At 45.0% G+C, this 16,354-nt stretch overlaps 1 protein-coding gene across 1 annotated transcript; it reads left to right on the top strand.

Annotated features, from left to right (window-relative positions):
- The first annotated feature begins 4,101 nt into the window (after window positions 1-4,101).
- On the top strand, window positions 4,102-13,635 carry LOC149499452 (uncharacterized). Its single transcript, XM_089739791.1, has one exon. The coding sequence runs from the start codon at window positions 4,626-4,628 to the stop codon at window positions 5,490-5,492; it is 867 nt and encodes a 288-aa protein (XP_089595917.1). The 5' UTR covers window positions 4,102-4,625; the 3' UTR covers window positions 5,493-13,635.
- Window positions 13,636-16,354: the final 2,719 nt, after the last annotated feature.

The following is a 16,354-nucleotide window of genomic DNA, read 5'->3' as shown; positions in this document are numbered from 1 at the left end:
CGACGGTCCGTAGCCCCCACGTGGGGTTGGCCAATCGCCTCGACCACGACTCGAGCACGGACCGCCGAGAATGGGCCTTCCGCGCCCGCAGCTCACTTTCGGGGAGACGCGCCACGCCCCGAGCACGAAGCTCGCTGCGCCACCGATAGTCGGCAGCGAGCGACTCCGCCTCCAGCTCCCATGGCGGCGTCCCCGCCAAAACACACGCCGCCTCGAAGGAGACGGTGCGATATCCGCGAATGACCCTGATGGCAACGGTGCGTTGCGGCCGGCGCAGGAACCGAGCCATAGTGGCCCGGTTGCGCGGCTCAGCCCACACAGGTGCACCGTAAAGGGCCATCGATCGCACCACCCCCGCGTAGAGGCGGCGCACAACCTGATCCGGTCCCCCAATATTCGGGAGCAGCCGGCTCAAAGAACCGGCCGTCCCCATCAATCGGGGGACCAGCTCCGCAAAGTGAGCACGAAAAGCCCACCGGCTGTCCAACACGAGGCCGAGGTACTTCAACTGCACCCCGACCCCTATCCGGACGCCTCCAACCACGATGTGGGTGTCAACGGGTGGCGCCCCCGCGGCCCGTGAAACCACAGAGCCTCGGATTTATTGAGCGCCACGTCGAGACCCAGCCTCCTTATCCTTCCGACGACGAGGGCCACTCCCGCTGTGGCGAGACGGGCAGACTCCCTATAATCATCCCCCCGGGCCACGACCAACGTGTCGTCCGCGTAACAAATAACGCGGAGGCCCGGGAGGAGGGCGCCCCTCAGCACCCAGTCGTACCCGATATTCCACAAGAGGGGGCCGAGAACCGACCCCTGCGGAACACCACGCACGACCGGAAAACGATGAAGGGTCCCACCGTACCCGGTACATACGACCGACCTGGCCCACAAATAGGACCCAACCAGCCGGCGGAGGTAGAGGGGCACTCCATGCCTCTCCAGTGCCCCCCCTATCACGGTCCAGGGCAGAGTGTTAAATGCGTTGGCGATGTCAAGAGACACCGCCAGCGCCACCCCACCCCGAGAAACGGCCTCGTCCGAGAGGGACCGCACGCGCAGAATTGCATCCACGGTCGAACGGCCCTCCCGGAAGCCGTACTGCTCCGCCGACAGGTCAGGCCCCACCCCGACCAGGTGCCGAACGATGCGGGCAGCCAGAATACGTTCCAGCAATTTTCCCGCCTCGTCCAGCAGTACGATAGGACGATACCCAGCGGCTGTATCCACCGGGCGCCCCTCCTTCCTCAACAACACAAGTCTACCCGTCCGCCAGAGCGACGGAAACCGTCCCGACTCCAAGCAGCCATTATATAGCTCAAGGAGCCGGTCCCCCAGGGCACCGAGGGCCAAGGCCAATACCCGGCCGTGGACTCCGTCCGGGCCGGGGGCCGTGTCTTTCGCAGTCATCTTGACAACGGCCACCCGGAGCTCTGCCTCGGTAATACGGGGCACCTCAGCAGGAGCTTGGCCGTCGACGGTGTCAGACGGCCCGCCCATAGCGGGAGGGACAAAACCCTCCCGCTCCTGCGGGAACAACGCCGAGACGATGTCCCGCAGCTGCTGAGGCTGGAGGCGCTCAGTCATAGAGGGGGCCCACGGGCGTAACTTGCCGCGTACCAATTTGTATGGGCTCCCCCACGGATCCGCTTCGAGCGCCTCCAAGAGTCTCTCCATGCTCTGTTCCTTGGCCCGCCTGATGGCCAGCCGCAGGGCGTCCTTCGCAGCGCGATATTCGCGGTGCAGCCGAGCTTCCTCCTCCGCGAACGCGACAGGCTCGTCGCGCCGCAGGCGGCGGCGACGGCGGTGTCTAGTGCACTGGCGGCTCGCCCGAATGGAGACCGCACGCAGTCTTGCAATTTCGGGCGACCACCAGGGCGACTGTCGCCGTCCAGAATGCCGAGGGCCGACCCGGGGCATCGAGGCATCACATATGCGGTGCATCGCGCCCCGGAACCATTCGGCCTCGGTTTCCACATCGACAGGTTGTGGGCGCTTGGGCGCCCACGCCGCCACCATAGAGGCCTCCACCAGGAGCTCCCTGTTCAGGAGCTTCAGTGCCCACCTAGGGAATGACCGGGATGCACTCTGCGGGGGTCAACCCCGCGGGCACCTGCAGCCGGCGTCGGCGCGGGGGCAGAAAGATCGTACCGGATATACCGGTGATCGGACAACGATTCCGCCCCCACCACCACTCTCCAGCCGAGGATGCGCCGTGCGACGGGCGAGCTCGCGAACGTCAAGTCCACGATAGACTCGCCCGTCCACCGCACGCAAGTCGCGATCGAGCCCCTATTAACGATACAGAGACCGACCGCGACCGCCCACTCCTCCAGCAGCCTACCACGAGCGTCCGTGAATGGGGAACCCCAAGCGACAGACTTCGCATTGAAGTCCCCCGCCAGTATCACTGAACGGGGAGCGAGTTGACGAGCGATCACCTCTAGCCCATCCAGGAACCGCTCGAACTCGACGGTAGGCCGATTCGGAGAAAAGTACACCCCGATCACGACGATATTCTCTAATTGTACCGCGACGATCCCGGGGCCCCTGGTCACCATCACCAGGGGGGGAACCATCGCGGTTCTTCTGATATGTATGGCCGCCAAGCCATCAACGTCCCCAAACCAACAGTCATCCGCTGGGGGAACGAAGTATGGCTCGGCGACCACAGCCACGTCAATCGACCACTCCGCCATGGTCTGGAGCAACATATCCTGAGCCCCAGCGGAGTGGTTCAAGTTTCCTTGGAGGAAGCGATAGGTGTGATCCATTAAGGCTGGCCCACATCCATCGCCTCCTCCCCTACTCCATTGCCCCCGCTATCGGGCGCGAACGCCTCAGCGGGGGACAAAGTGCCGGCCGGTGCTCCCCCGGCCAACCGCTTCTTTTGACGCCGCTTAGCTTGGCGGCGCCGATTTCTTTCCGTGTTCTTGCTAGCCGGAGGGCAGGCCTTGCCCCCGGCCCGGTGGTCAGCCTTGCGCCCGGCCGCCGCACATAATAAGCAATGCGGCGCAGCCGAGCACACGGCCGCCTTGTGTCCCGGCTGACCACAGCGAAAGCACAATCCGCTGCGGTCAACCGCACTCACGCATTTAGCGAGGCAGTGCCCAGTGCTGAAGCATCTGAGGCACCGCCAGGCGCGTGGTTCGAGAAGGCGCACGCGGGCCGCTATCCAGCCCACGCGCAACCTGCCCGGTTCCCCCGACGGTCTCCCGGGCGGAGGAGCAGCCAAGGAGGTGGCCGCCTCTACCGGGCAACGCACCCAAACAGAGCCAGCCCCGGTATAACCGAGGCGCAGCTCGCCTACAGTTATATTCTCCAGGGCGCAGTTGCCCCGGGCAGCAATAGCCGCCGCCACCTCATCCTTAGTGGTGCAGTCGTCCAGGCCGGTCACTCTCAATTCAGCCATTTTGACCGGCCTGTGCACTCGAACCTCCTCCTCAGGCAGAACCGTACGGAGCTTCGCCGCCAGACGCTCCGCGATGCCGGAACTATCGGCACCGGGACACTCTAGTAGCTTGGCCCCATTGGCCGTCAGCCTACAGCGGAGGCCCTCCCCCGCCCCTATCTCGTCCAGATCAATAGCCGCGCGCGCCCGGGAGACTACATCTCCGTATGACATGCCCTTGGCCTCGGCGGCCGGCAGCAGCGTTAAGACCACTGCCGCCGACCGCGGCGCGCGCGACGACTTCTTCTTTGTCTTCTTTTTCTTGGCGGCCACAGGCGCTCGACCCTGTTGGGGAGCAGCCTGAGACGCCGCGGTGGCCGGTGCTCCGTCCACTTGTGGAGCTGTCGGTACGGCCCTCTTGGCACCCCGCCGGGCCACCACATTCCACCCCTCGTCCATGTTAGACGGGGGCGGAGGCAGCGGACGGGGTTGAGGCGCCTGCGATGTGCACTTCGCATTAGCGCCGCCCCCCCGCTTGGCTCTGTCTCGCCCCGGGCCCGCCCTAGTGGCTGGAGCCTGTACGGGGGTGGAGCGGGTCACCGCAGCACCCAACACCGCGGCAGGTGTAGGCGCAGGCCGCTCAGCGTCACCAGAGACAACACGCTTCGCCTCGAGAGCCGCCAGCCCGCCACCCAGCCTTTCCATTACAGCCTGGACGGTGCGGTCGATAATCTCGTCCAGGCTGTAGCAATTCGGTTCCGGCAGGCCCAAGATCCTTGGCCCCGCGGATCCCTGCTGCCGCTCGACGGCCGTCGCCTCTCTAGACCGCGGCGACGGGAGACGCGAACGCCGCTGTACCTCGCGCGATGGTGGTAGCACGGGCCACGGGTCGCCAGCCGCCGCTGAGGGACAGGGACCCCGAGGGACCCCGGAGACCAGCGGCGACACCGCCGGCACAGATGCCGGAGGAGTCCGCGACCCAGTGGCACGCGGCAATGCGGGCGACGACCTCGTCGCGGCTACCCGCTTGGTAGCAGCAACCTTGCCATCGGGCCGCTGCCGCGCCTGTAGCTGTGCTCGGAGCCTCGAATTCTCCGCCATCAGCTGCACCACCTGGTCATTGGCGGAAGCAACCGAAGGCAGAACCTTCGAGACTCGCGAGACGACTTCCCGCAGCCTGCGGCCAGCAGCTTTGGTTTTGGCACTGGTCGCCGCATACGACTTGACGGTCTTCATGGCCCTGCCTATGACCAAGGCAGGGTCCCGAAGACCGCCCTCCTCCTCGTCTGTCGTCCGCCCGTCCAGCGAGGCGACAGACATCGACGCCGATGACGGCGCCGGTGACGGTGCGCCCTTCCCCCGAGCGGGTCTCCCTTTAGGGGGCGGCATCTCCTCCGCGGCAGAGGCCGAATCGGAGACTACCACCACTTTCTCCGGTGGGGCATCCGTGTCAGAGGACGACGTTTGCCCCCCCTCCCCTTCGCGGGAAGAAACTCCCCTCGACTTTCTCTTCCGCCTAATTTTTCCTTTCGGGCCAGCCGCCTCGCAGTCGCTGACGAGCGCAGAGCGCGTCGAGCCAGCGCTGGCACACCTCGGTTCGACGGGTTTTCCGCTGCCCGTCGCACAGCCCCCTTCATCGTGGCATGCTTTGCCCCCCCCAGAATACGTGGGGCAGCATGCTCCCACCGAAGTGGAAGCACGGAGGGATTCTCCACCTAGAGTGGTACCCTCCTGGGGTAATGTTTTTTGTAAGTTTGCCATCATTCATTTCGTTCCTTTGGTATTTAACCAGGGGTCGGTCCCCTGGGACGGCCCTCACGACTGGACACCCTCCAGCCACTCATCCCATCACCGGGCACGTCACAGGCTTAGGATTAGGGCATTTTTTATAGAGGTTTGCATCCTCGCGGCCCCTACTAGGCAGCGGCCCCCGCCCCCCACCAAGTGGGGATTACGGTATGGGACAACCCTTGGGACTAGACTCCCTCCAGCCATTCATCCCATCGTCAGGTGTCAAAAACTTGGGATTGGGGCATTTTTTATAGAGGTTCGCATCCTCACGGCCCCTGCTAGGCAGCAGCCCCCGTCCCCTACTCGGTAGGGATTGCGGTGTGCTTCTTCGAAGCCACGCCGGTAAACCGGTACCCCCCCTTTGGGGGGCCTTCCCCTGTAGCCGCCAAGAGGCAGCCGGGGACATGGCAACCAGCGACCGGAAGGGAGTGCCCTCCGGTTCACTTCTCATCCACGTGGGGTCTACCATTACTGACAGACCCACACGTCTGACCACGGTGTGGCCACGCCGGCGTACCGGTACCCTCCTCTGGAGGGCCTTCCCCTTTAGCAGCCAAAGAGCTGCCGGGGACATGGCCTAGCATCCAAGAGGGCTCCAGAAGGAAGCCCTCTCCCGCTTCACGCTCCCTTTGTCCAGCAAAGGTGGGAAACGGGAACACGGTGTGCAGTCTTCTTTGTTCACGGCACCCCTGTGCAGACAACGCTGCTCCACGGTATCGGGGTGCACGCTTAAGCCCCACCGCCGCGACAAGGCGAGACCACGTTCGGTGGGGTTGTAACTATACTTGAGACCTTAGAACTTATATCTCAAGGTGGGTGGCGCATTTACGTTGTAGGTGTCTATGGGCTCCATTAACCACTTAACATCAGGTGGGCTGTAAAATCGTCCATTCACCTAAGCAATAAAAAAAAAGTTGCTTATTTCTTACATTTCAAATCTAATTCAGTAATTTATTTATTTTCTGCCACGTGGTCCTACTCTTCAATCAGATTGGCTCTGAACCGTAGATCGTATTACCCAAGAGGCGAAGCGTACATAAAATTCCCAATTTTCTATATATTCATATATTTAATTGTTCAACTGATATTATGTGGCCTAGTATCTATACTGCCTGACATATCGAGAAAATCAAAACGCTATAATAACTTATATTTTCTATGAAATCCTGCTCAGGATTTTCCTTTAGTATTGTGAGGAATGTAAATTAGACAATATTAAATAAAATATATAATATATAAAGATTTCATGAGTATTTACGTCACACGCGAATGGCTTACATATTTTATAGATGATAATGATTGTTGTACTTGTGTTAAGGTTGATGTACGTAGTTTTTCAATGTATTATAAGTGTTAAATGTTGTATTTTAATAGATATTTGTGATGTCAGCTTCTGTGTGCAGATCTTCAACGATTAGTATCTCAGTGTATACCATTGCTGTTTCTTGGAGCGTCTAATGGACTTATTCCTTCTGGTTTTGATAATTAATTTCAAAACAAAATATTCGAACGAAAAATTTTAACTGATTCCCAATTAAACTTTCGTCTTCACACTATGGGTATTCATTACAATGCCTTCAATAGTCAGCCGCTGAATTTTGGTGGAACCATGAGATCACCTAATCTTAAATAGCACAATATTAACAATTCCTGCCCCTAGAAACACGTATATCCTTACAAAAGCATAAGGTAGGCAGCGGCTTGGCTCTGCCCCTGGAATTGCTGAAGTCCATGGGCGACGGTAACCACTCACCATCAGGTGGGCTGTATGCTCGTCTGCCTACAAGGGCAATAAAAAAAAAGATTATTTGTGTTCTAATCCGAAGGTATAAGTCTTTTGAGATTGTGACATACAGATGCATCCGTCTCCTCACTCTTTACATTATCATACAGGGACGAAGACAATATAGTCAAATTTTAAGATATTCGGTAGATGTCCTCCAAGGATTAACGTGGGTCGAATAGTGACGTCCATTTAAATTCATTAATAACTAATTCAAATCTTGTTCTAACATCGTATTGAAGATATTTAATACAAAATGTCAAACCTCAAAAAAACTGACTACGACTATTATTGGTAGCAATGAAGTAAATTTAAAAAAGTAATTACACACTTAACCTCTTTTACTATCTAACAAAACCAAAGTTGTTCGAAATCCTGAATTATAACAAAGAAAAAAATTACTATGTTCCAAATTAAATAATGACATGAATAATGGTTATTGAAAGTAATGCTTCTGTATCTAATAATATAAGTAGAACAAGATTCTGAAAAAAAAAATTATTCAAGGCAATGTTATGATTTAATTTATTACAATAACTGGCATCATTTAATAACGCTTATCTAAAACGGCACAGCAGTCGCAGTGTTGAAAATTCGACGTTACACTATGTTACTACTTCTAATAATAAATGATTTATTTTTCATAATCTCCTTTTAGATGCTGATATTTTTGGTGTTCGTTTTTCTTTTACAGTGACCATTAAATTAATGAGTGTTGGACACAAAGTGACTTGTAAGATGGTGGTTGACTATTACCAAAGTCTATAGCTCAGCTCAGCTATAAACGGAGATATGATATTAAAAAATGTTTAAAAAAAATTATCGGTTTTCATAGTAAATTTCCCACTTTGGAAAAAAAACATGATTGTTAAGGGTATTGCGCTACTGAGAGACAACTACTCTTGACTTATTTCAATGAAATACAAATGTGGCACGTGAAAGTAACTTCGTCTTCTTCGTACTTTTTTCTTGTTCTAATTTCTGAGTCTAAAGAATGATATTTCGAAGTAATTCCAAAAGGAAAAATAAACTTAATCCCACAGGATATAACGTTTCTTATCATTTGAATGGAACCTTCAATGCCGATTGTTCATAAACAAATCTCAATTGCAAGAAAACCTGAAGGCTCTTTGAAAAATAGAACAAAATAATAAACAAATACAATAACCCCAAATGGTCACTCTAAAAAAAGAACCAGCAATCCTTTTGATATAATATTTACAACAGTCCAAGGAACTTAATTTAATAATAGTTGAGAATTTGAAAATTAAAATCATATATAACGTTGTTGAATTATTCGTCTTGTTACATTTTACATTTTTTATTGTTAACTACTTTTAAGAGATAAATTAGAACGCTGTACATCAAATTTATTACGACTCATTTAGTAGGGCGCGTCGAGCCCGTGTGGGCTGATAACAAAGTCCTGATTATTTCAATTTGAAAGTCATAGGATATCTGAAGGAGGAATGGCCAGTGATTAGTATAATGAGACCGATATAATTGAGATTTCTAGCATGTGTTATGGAGTCAGCCATTTTGTTTAAAGGCCCCGGTAACTCCTTAGTACTGAAGGGTAAGCTCATCTTCCAATCTTCACCAGTAAACAATATAACCGCATCCAAAATGCCTAAAGCTAAAATTAAACCTTTTCAGATATATCTTATTAGATTAATGCTATCTTCTCTAACTTACTATTTATAATAATTATTATCACAATGGTGTCTGTGAATTCGCTATTCTGTACGTACTTTATTAAACTGTGTGTTTAGTGATGTGATTCATAATATGTATGATAATCTTTATTAAATAAAAAAACATTTAATAATAAATTATAGTCGGGCTGTCGCTATCGTTATTCATGTATTCACGCACATTATTGTAATGATTAAATTATATTTTAAATATTAAAAATAATCACACAAAAATCGTATCATCGAAATAATAAAGTAAATAGGTATATTATTGTTGTAGTATTGTATTACGTAACAACAGGTATTGGCGCGATCATCAAATTTTTGCCAGAGCCCTCCAAATTTTACTTAATTGTGATTACAAATGGGTGCACAAAAATTTCGAACAGTTTTTAATTTTTGACAATCATTGTCAATTTTTGATTATTATTCAGTCCTATCACACCAAATGCTAAATACATTGTCGCTTCAATTATTTTGTTTTTATTGGTGATAAGACGTATTGTGAACTTGTACGGATAAATACTATCATCCAACTTGTTTCTGAGATGAAGTTATCACACACTCTAGTTTGAAGGGTCGGATATTTGGTATTACAATACTATTGTAATAACAAATCTCGTGTCGCCTGCCTGTATACGATAATCATTAAACACCAACACGATGGAAACAGGGAATTCGTATTGGATGTCGTCTTTAGAAATCCATGAAGCCATAATTTTATTAAATCCCTTCCGTATTTAATGATATTCATTTGCAATCTCACTATAAGATAAAAATAACAATGCTTCCGTTAACGCGACATGTCCTTTTGTAATGCGATACAATAATAACAACAAAACGAAAATTTATTATTGTTGATTATTATTATTATAATAAATGTCTAGTTAAAATATTAATGTATGTGATATTGTTATTGGAATGATAGATTTAAATGAAAATGCTATACATAATTCGATTATTAATGAACTATAAATTCTTCTTGTTGACGTGTGTATTAGGTGTAATGATATAAGAAGACATTAGTTTATAAGATAAATGTTTTAAATGATAAATGATACAATATGTTATTGGTATGAAGTATTTATTATGTAATGCTGATTGAATTTAATGGCGGCATAGTGTTTTCAACAAATAGATCCTCAAGAATCGTGTTGTTTAAAGAGTTTTTGTGGTACTTGTAATTTCATTTTAAAAACTATTTTTTGCATCTAGCTTTAAAAATATTTAGATATTTTTATGAAATCGTGAACCGTACAGACGAAACAGTATTTTTCATTTGCGAAGACTTTAATAATTCATGTTCTAACAACATGTTCTGTTTGTTTGTCATTGATGGAAGAGTTAAAAGTTAAAGTATCGAAAAACTGTCCTGTGTATTACCAAATTATACACAGACACTCATATCATTTTTTTTTCTATAGAAGTACCTACCTAACGCCTGCCCAAGGATGACTGCCATCATGAAGTAATAAAAAACTTTTTTGAACTAGCCTAGCAGCCGCTGGTATTGTGGGCTCGCCCATGTAGGTGAGACGGTACCTTTAGGTTTTAGATCTACCTCAAAGCAGTCTTTTCGGTTTGAATAACTAACTGTTATTATTATAACGCAATTGAGACTCCGACCACATGATTAATGGTGGCTGGTGGCATTCACGTTGTGATATCTATGCGCTTAGTGCGAGTTTTTTAACGGTATCGATAGCGTAAAAGTTAACTCAAATTTGTATGGAATTGGAACGTTTGCCTACGTTTGCCGCTAGGGGCGTTGTTCCAACTCCATAAGTTAACTTTTACGCTATCGAGAACGTTAAAAAACTCGCACTAAACACACTGTACACTCCAATCGACAGCCACTCGATACCAGTTTCAATATTTATGTTTGTTTTTAATATGTTAATCACAAACACAACTTCAAGTTATTTCATATATTAAGAATGAAGTTCCGTCACTTATCTAATCACTACATAAAACAAACTCGCTTTCTCTGTCCCTATATCTGTCCCTATGTATGCTTAAATCTTTAAAACTACGCAACGGATTTTGATGCGGTTTTTAATAGATAGAGTTATTAAAGAGGAAGGTTTATATGTATAATAACATCCATTAAATAGTGGAGAAATCAATAATAAATTACAGTTTCCGAAGCGAAGCGAGGGCGGGTCGCTAGTTTATTATATTATATCATAGAAGTAATGTAGCTTCCCAAAATGTCCCTGTTGAATTCATTCAGCATGACGGGCTGCGAAGAGTCCATTAAAATTGCTTAGCTCACATTATTATTGATGTGTTAATCTCTCGGCGTTGCTGACATAATTTCAATAACTTCAACCTACAAAACTAACATCGGTTCAAAGGTATTGTTTCTATTCGTATTCTTAATACAAAACAGTCAAGTTTTTTGTTTCTTTTGAGTATTTATCTTTTCTTATAGCTATTGAAGAGTTTGATTGTAATCAATAAATTATTTATGGAAATAAAAAGTTTGCCTCAAATTGTTAGTAACGAAATAGGAAAAGAAATTTATTGTATGCAATGATACGAAATTTTATGGTGTAATGATTTTGTTCTAAAAAGATCGAATGCCCAAGACAAGGCAAGTGCAATTTAAGTGAGATTTTTATTTCCAAAGTATTCATCCGACCTTACGGTTCTAATGTGGTAAACTACTACTAAACTGGTCCTACCACCAGTAGTTTACTTAGTAGTTTACTACCACTTGTGAGTCCGCGCGGGTAGGTACCACCGCCCTGCCTATTTCTGCCGTGAAGCAGTAATGCGTTTCGGTTTGAAGAGTGGGGCAGCCGTTGTAGCTATACTGAGACCTTAGAACTTATATCTCAAGGTGGGTGGCGTATTTACGTTGTGGATGTCTATGGGTTCCAGTAACCACTTAACACCAGGTGGGCTGTGAGCTCGTCCACCCATCTAAGCAATAAAAAAAAATAAAAAAAATTTAACCTATGGAATGTCATAAAACAAAACATTTCCAATTGATATTAATATTGTACTGCAATAGCGTGGTATTTATTTACGTTATCTACTTCGCAAGATCCATTTTCGATTACATTAGAAATAAAGACTATAAGAAATAAAAAAATGTTCTTAGACAAACGTTATGACATATCCTTCTTCAAACGAGGCTTGTGGAGAGTACATAACGGTAGGCAGCGGCTTGGCTCTGCCCCTGGCATTGCCGAAGTCCATGGGCGACGGTAACCGCTTACCATTAGGTGGGCTGTATGCTTGTCTGGCTACACGGGCAATAAAAATAAAAAACATTAGGGCGTGGGTCGAGCGACGAGTATGGTTTGATTTTGTAATCACTGAAACATCATTGATTAAGTAATCGAAACTATACTCCCTATAATAGCAGTTAAGGTATAAAATCCAATGACAGTCCTACATCAGCTCGTCCTCCCATTATCTTATCGGATATAAGTAGAGGATATCACCGCGTCTACGGGTAATCGGCTGTCGAAACAGAATGGCATCGACCTATAGGTCAATGTTTCATAGCATTATCCCACATCTGTCCGAATCATCGTTAGTCTGTAGTTAAAGGATAAGACGCCCGATGCATTCGTGTTGAGCAATGCACCGGTGTTCGAATCTCAGGCGGGTACCAATTTTTCTAATGAAATACGTACTCAACAAATGTTCACGATTGACTTCCACGGTGAAGAAATAACATCGTGTAATAAAAATCAAACCCGAAAAATTATAATTTGCGTAATTGTTGGAGTAGGACCTCTTGTGAGTCCGCGCGGGTAGGTAGAGTGGTGGCACCCTGCCTATTTCTGCCGTGAAGCAGTAATGCGTCTCGTTTTGTATAAAGGGTGGGGCAGCCGTTGTAACTATACTTGAGACCTTAAAACTTATATCTCAAGGTGGGTGGCGCATTTACATTGTAGATGTCTATGGGCTCCAGTAACCACTTAACACCGGGTGGGCTGTAAGCTCGTCCATCGATCTAAGCAATTAAAAAAAAATAGTTCGCGGCAAAATGGAACCGAAAATCCCATGCTCACAAAACACTTATAAGTCAGTGAGCGAAGTATACTTATAAATACACGCTATTGCATTACAATCATTACAATACTGTTTCTGTTTATTTTATCAGCTTAATGCAAACATTCAGGCTGTAATAATTGCACTGAATAATGACTGACTTAGTGGTGCGGTAGTTAGCGCATTGACTATTGCGCTCAGGGTCGTGGGTTCGATACTCACATCGGACAAACATTCGTGTGATGAACAGTTTCCTTTGCTCTTCGTCTGGAGATTTATTATTTATATATGTATACATAACCTATATATGTATAAATACATACATATTTTTAAACATATGTATGTATGTCAATCTCTGGTGGTCATAACACAAGGAATCCTAATTTGGGGCCGGATGACCGTGCGTAAGTTGTTCCCAATTATTTATTATTTATTTTAATAATATAATTAAGGCTATAGGTTGGTTTGTTCTCAGGATGTATTTATCAGAATTAGTAGCGTTGTTCCTCAAAGAAAGCGATCGTGAAGCATAATGTATAATAATTATAAGTTATCTTAAATTTTAAATAATACTACAAATAATTATTTTAATTGTAGGTATGTATGTAATTTTTTTTTAAATCCAAAAACGTAAATAAAATTTATTGTAATGAACATTTCGAATGTAAACTCAAAAACGGGACGATTTCATGTTTTTAAATAATGTTAACTGTTAAATAACGTTATTATTTATAACACTATTTAATAATTAACATTTTATTAATGTTTAAATAACAATTCTATTCGTTTTAATGATTATTAAAAGAGACAACGACTTATTTATTGTATTATTGTAAAATTATATTTATTTAATAATTCGTAGAAGTAAGTACAATAATGCACTTATTATTAATAAAAGCAATAAACGTGTCATAATATTATATTAAATTTTAAGTCACCTATAAAATAAAAATAATTAATGTATCCTTGGGTGTTTTATTTGAAACTTTTTATTTGTTAATAATTTAATTAATGTTGCTTTTTAATTGACTGCATAAAAGAGTTTATATTTAACTAATATTTACATAAATAAATACAGTACACTCGTTTTTTTTTCTTTTAAAATATTATTAAATAATTTCAGGGCTGACACTAATAAAGTTTTAATTAATTAATTGTTTTCAATAAAGATATTATATTCTATTCATAGACACAGTCCATGACCAAATTGAAATGTTTTTTCTGTGAGCATGGCTCAATCGGATATTAGGTGATCACCAGTACTCACGAACACTACAATGTCGCCACCCTTTGAGAACTAAGGCCGACTTTATTTTGTATAATGATCGTCTAATCACCGACGCAGCCCACTGAGTTTCTCGCCCTTCTTAGCGGGTCGCGATTCCGATCCGGTAGTAGATTCTGCGAAGCACTCTTGCTAAGAAAATTCTCTCAGTTTGAGCCCGTGAGTTCGCCTACCCACCTGGGCATAACTGAAATAGCCCCTTAGGCTACCAACGAATAGTTAGGAGAAAATAATAGCATACGCTACACTTTTTAAGCCATTACAGATAATTCTTTATATGGAGCGCTTCATCTAAAATTTATCAATAAAATTTAAAAATGAAACTTTTAAATCGCATTTCTACAGATGGTGCTTTTTCGACTTATCAGCTTCAGTATCTATAGTAATTTTATAAAGTTGAAGAGTTTGTTTATTTGAACGCGCTAATCTCAGGAACTACTGGTCCGATTTGAAAAATTCTTTCGGTGTTAGATAGCTCATTTATTGATGAAGGCTCTAGGCTATATAACATCACGGCAAGGCCAATACAAGTGGAGCGCCAATAAATAATGTTTCATAATAGTGGTTTAAATAACTCCTTAACATTCTATAATTCAAAAATATTTTCACTTTCTACGTAAATGAAGTGGAGGTAAAATTTAGTGTTATGCCAAAGTAACTATTCCACGCGGACGGAGTCGCGGGCAAAAGCTAGTAATAATAATAATAATAATGTTTTTATTGCAAGTAACCATGACTCATATAAATTGTTAATAAGACTTAGACCTATGTTAGTAGTTATATTTACATCACAATGAATTACTTTCGTAACATCCCATGGGAGATGGCAAAACAGCGACCCATGTATACACAGTCCAGCCTGCTTGCGATCATACTCAGGATACTGTTGGAGCTGGCCCTCACTCTGCTTACCAGAGATAATAATAATAATACAATCTGCTAAAACATAATAGTCTAACATTGTTGCTTAAATTTTTTTTTTTGTTTAAAAATAATTTGACTGTTTTTGATAATCATGTGCGAATACGATTTTTGCAAAATAAAATCTATTCGAGGCTAGACTGCATCGACAAAAGCGCAATCGTTGATGATAAAAAGATGTGATCTTACCGTCAGTTGTTATTTCAATCCAATCCGACTAAAAGCGATCCGATAGTGAGAACAGATCACTCAAGAATGTTATTTATTTCTTTATTTATTAGGCTCACAATACACATCACAAGCTAAGATACATAAAAAACACAAGTAAAAAGAAACAAAATCTGGTTTGCAGCATAGGTTATGTGCGCACGACAAAACAAGACATAGTGCTGAATATGTACAACAACGCTTCTTACATTTACGACAAAACAACACGTTTTTGAAGTCGTCGTGGCCTAAAGGATAAGACGTCCGGTGCATTCGTATGTAGCGATGCACCGGTGTTCGAATGCCGCAGGCGGGTACAAATTTTTCTAATGAAATACGTACTTAACAATTGTTCATGATTGACTTCCACGGTGAAGGAATAACATCGTGTAATAAAAATCAAAACCCGCAAAATTATAATTTGCATATTTACTGGTAGGACCTCTTGTGAGTCCGCACGGGTAGGTACCACCGCCCCGCCTATTTCTGCCGTGAAGCAGTAATGCGTTTTGGTTTGAAGGGTGGGGCAGCCGTTGTAACCATACTGAGACCTTAGAACTTATATCTCAAGGTGTGTGGCGCATTTACGTTGTAGATGTCTATGGGTTCCAGTAACCACTTAACACCAGGCGGACTGTGAGCTCGTCCACACATCTAGGCAATAAAAAAAAACGAAAACTAATCTAACTTAAAATGCAAGGGAAAAAAATATTCACAATATAATGCTTGTAGTATCAATTAGCTTTACTATCGCAACTTTGCTGGCATAAATTATAGGTACTCTATATCGCGTTAGTGGATATCCGTGCTCAGCCGTGGGATGGATTCCAAAGGATTAAACTATTTCTATACTGATTTCTGTTCAAAATCACTTCAGTGCTTTGGGCGTGAAAATGTAACAGACAACAAAAGCCATTTCTGTACGATTATATTAATCATACTAGCCCTTGCCCGCGACTTCGTCCGCGTGGAACAGTTGCTTTGGCAAATTTTACTTAATACTTTCGCTAAATTTTACCCGCCTCTTCATTTACGTAGAAAGTGAAAATATTTTTGAATAATAGAATGTTAAGGAGCTATTTAAGGTACCGAAATCATGCTTTTTAACCGACTTCAGAAGGAGGCTATCAATTCGACCACCATTTTATATCTATGTATGTTCACCGATTTCTCGAGAGTGCTTGAACAGATTCTGATAATAATTATTTTTTTGTTCGAAAGGGTTAAATTGATCTTAGCGTGATGTTATATAGCTTATAGCCTTTCTCGAT

The sequence above is a fragment of the Bombyx mandarina genome, chromosome A1 (genome assembly GCF_030267445.1).
Source record: "Bombyx mandarina strain Sakado chromosome A1, ASM3026744v2".
Lineage (NCBI taxonomy): Eukaryota > Metazoa > Arthropoda > Insecta > Lepidoptera > Bombycidae > Bombyx > Bombyx mandarina.
The sequence above is the reverse complement of the archived record's forward strand: the minus strand, read 5'-3'. Positions and strand labels throughout refer to the sequence as shown.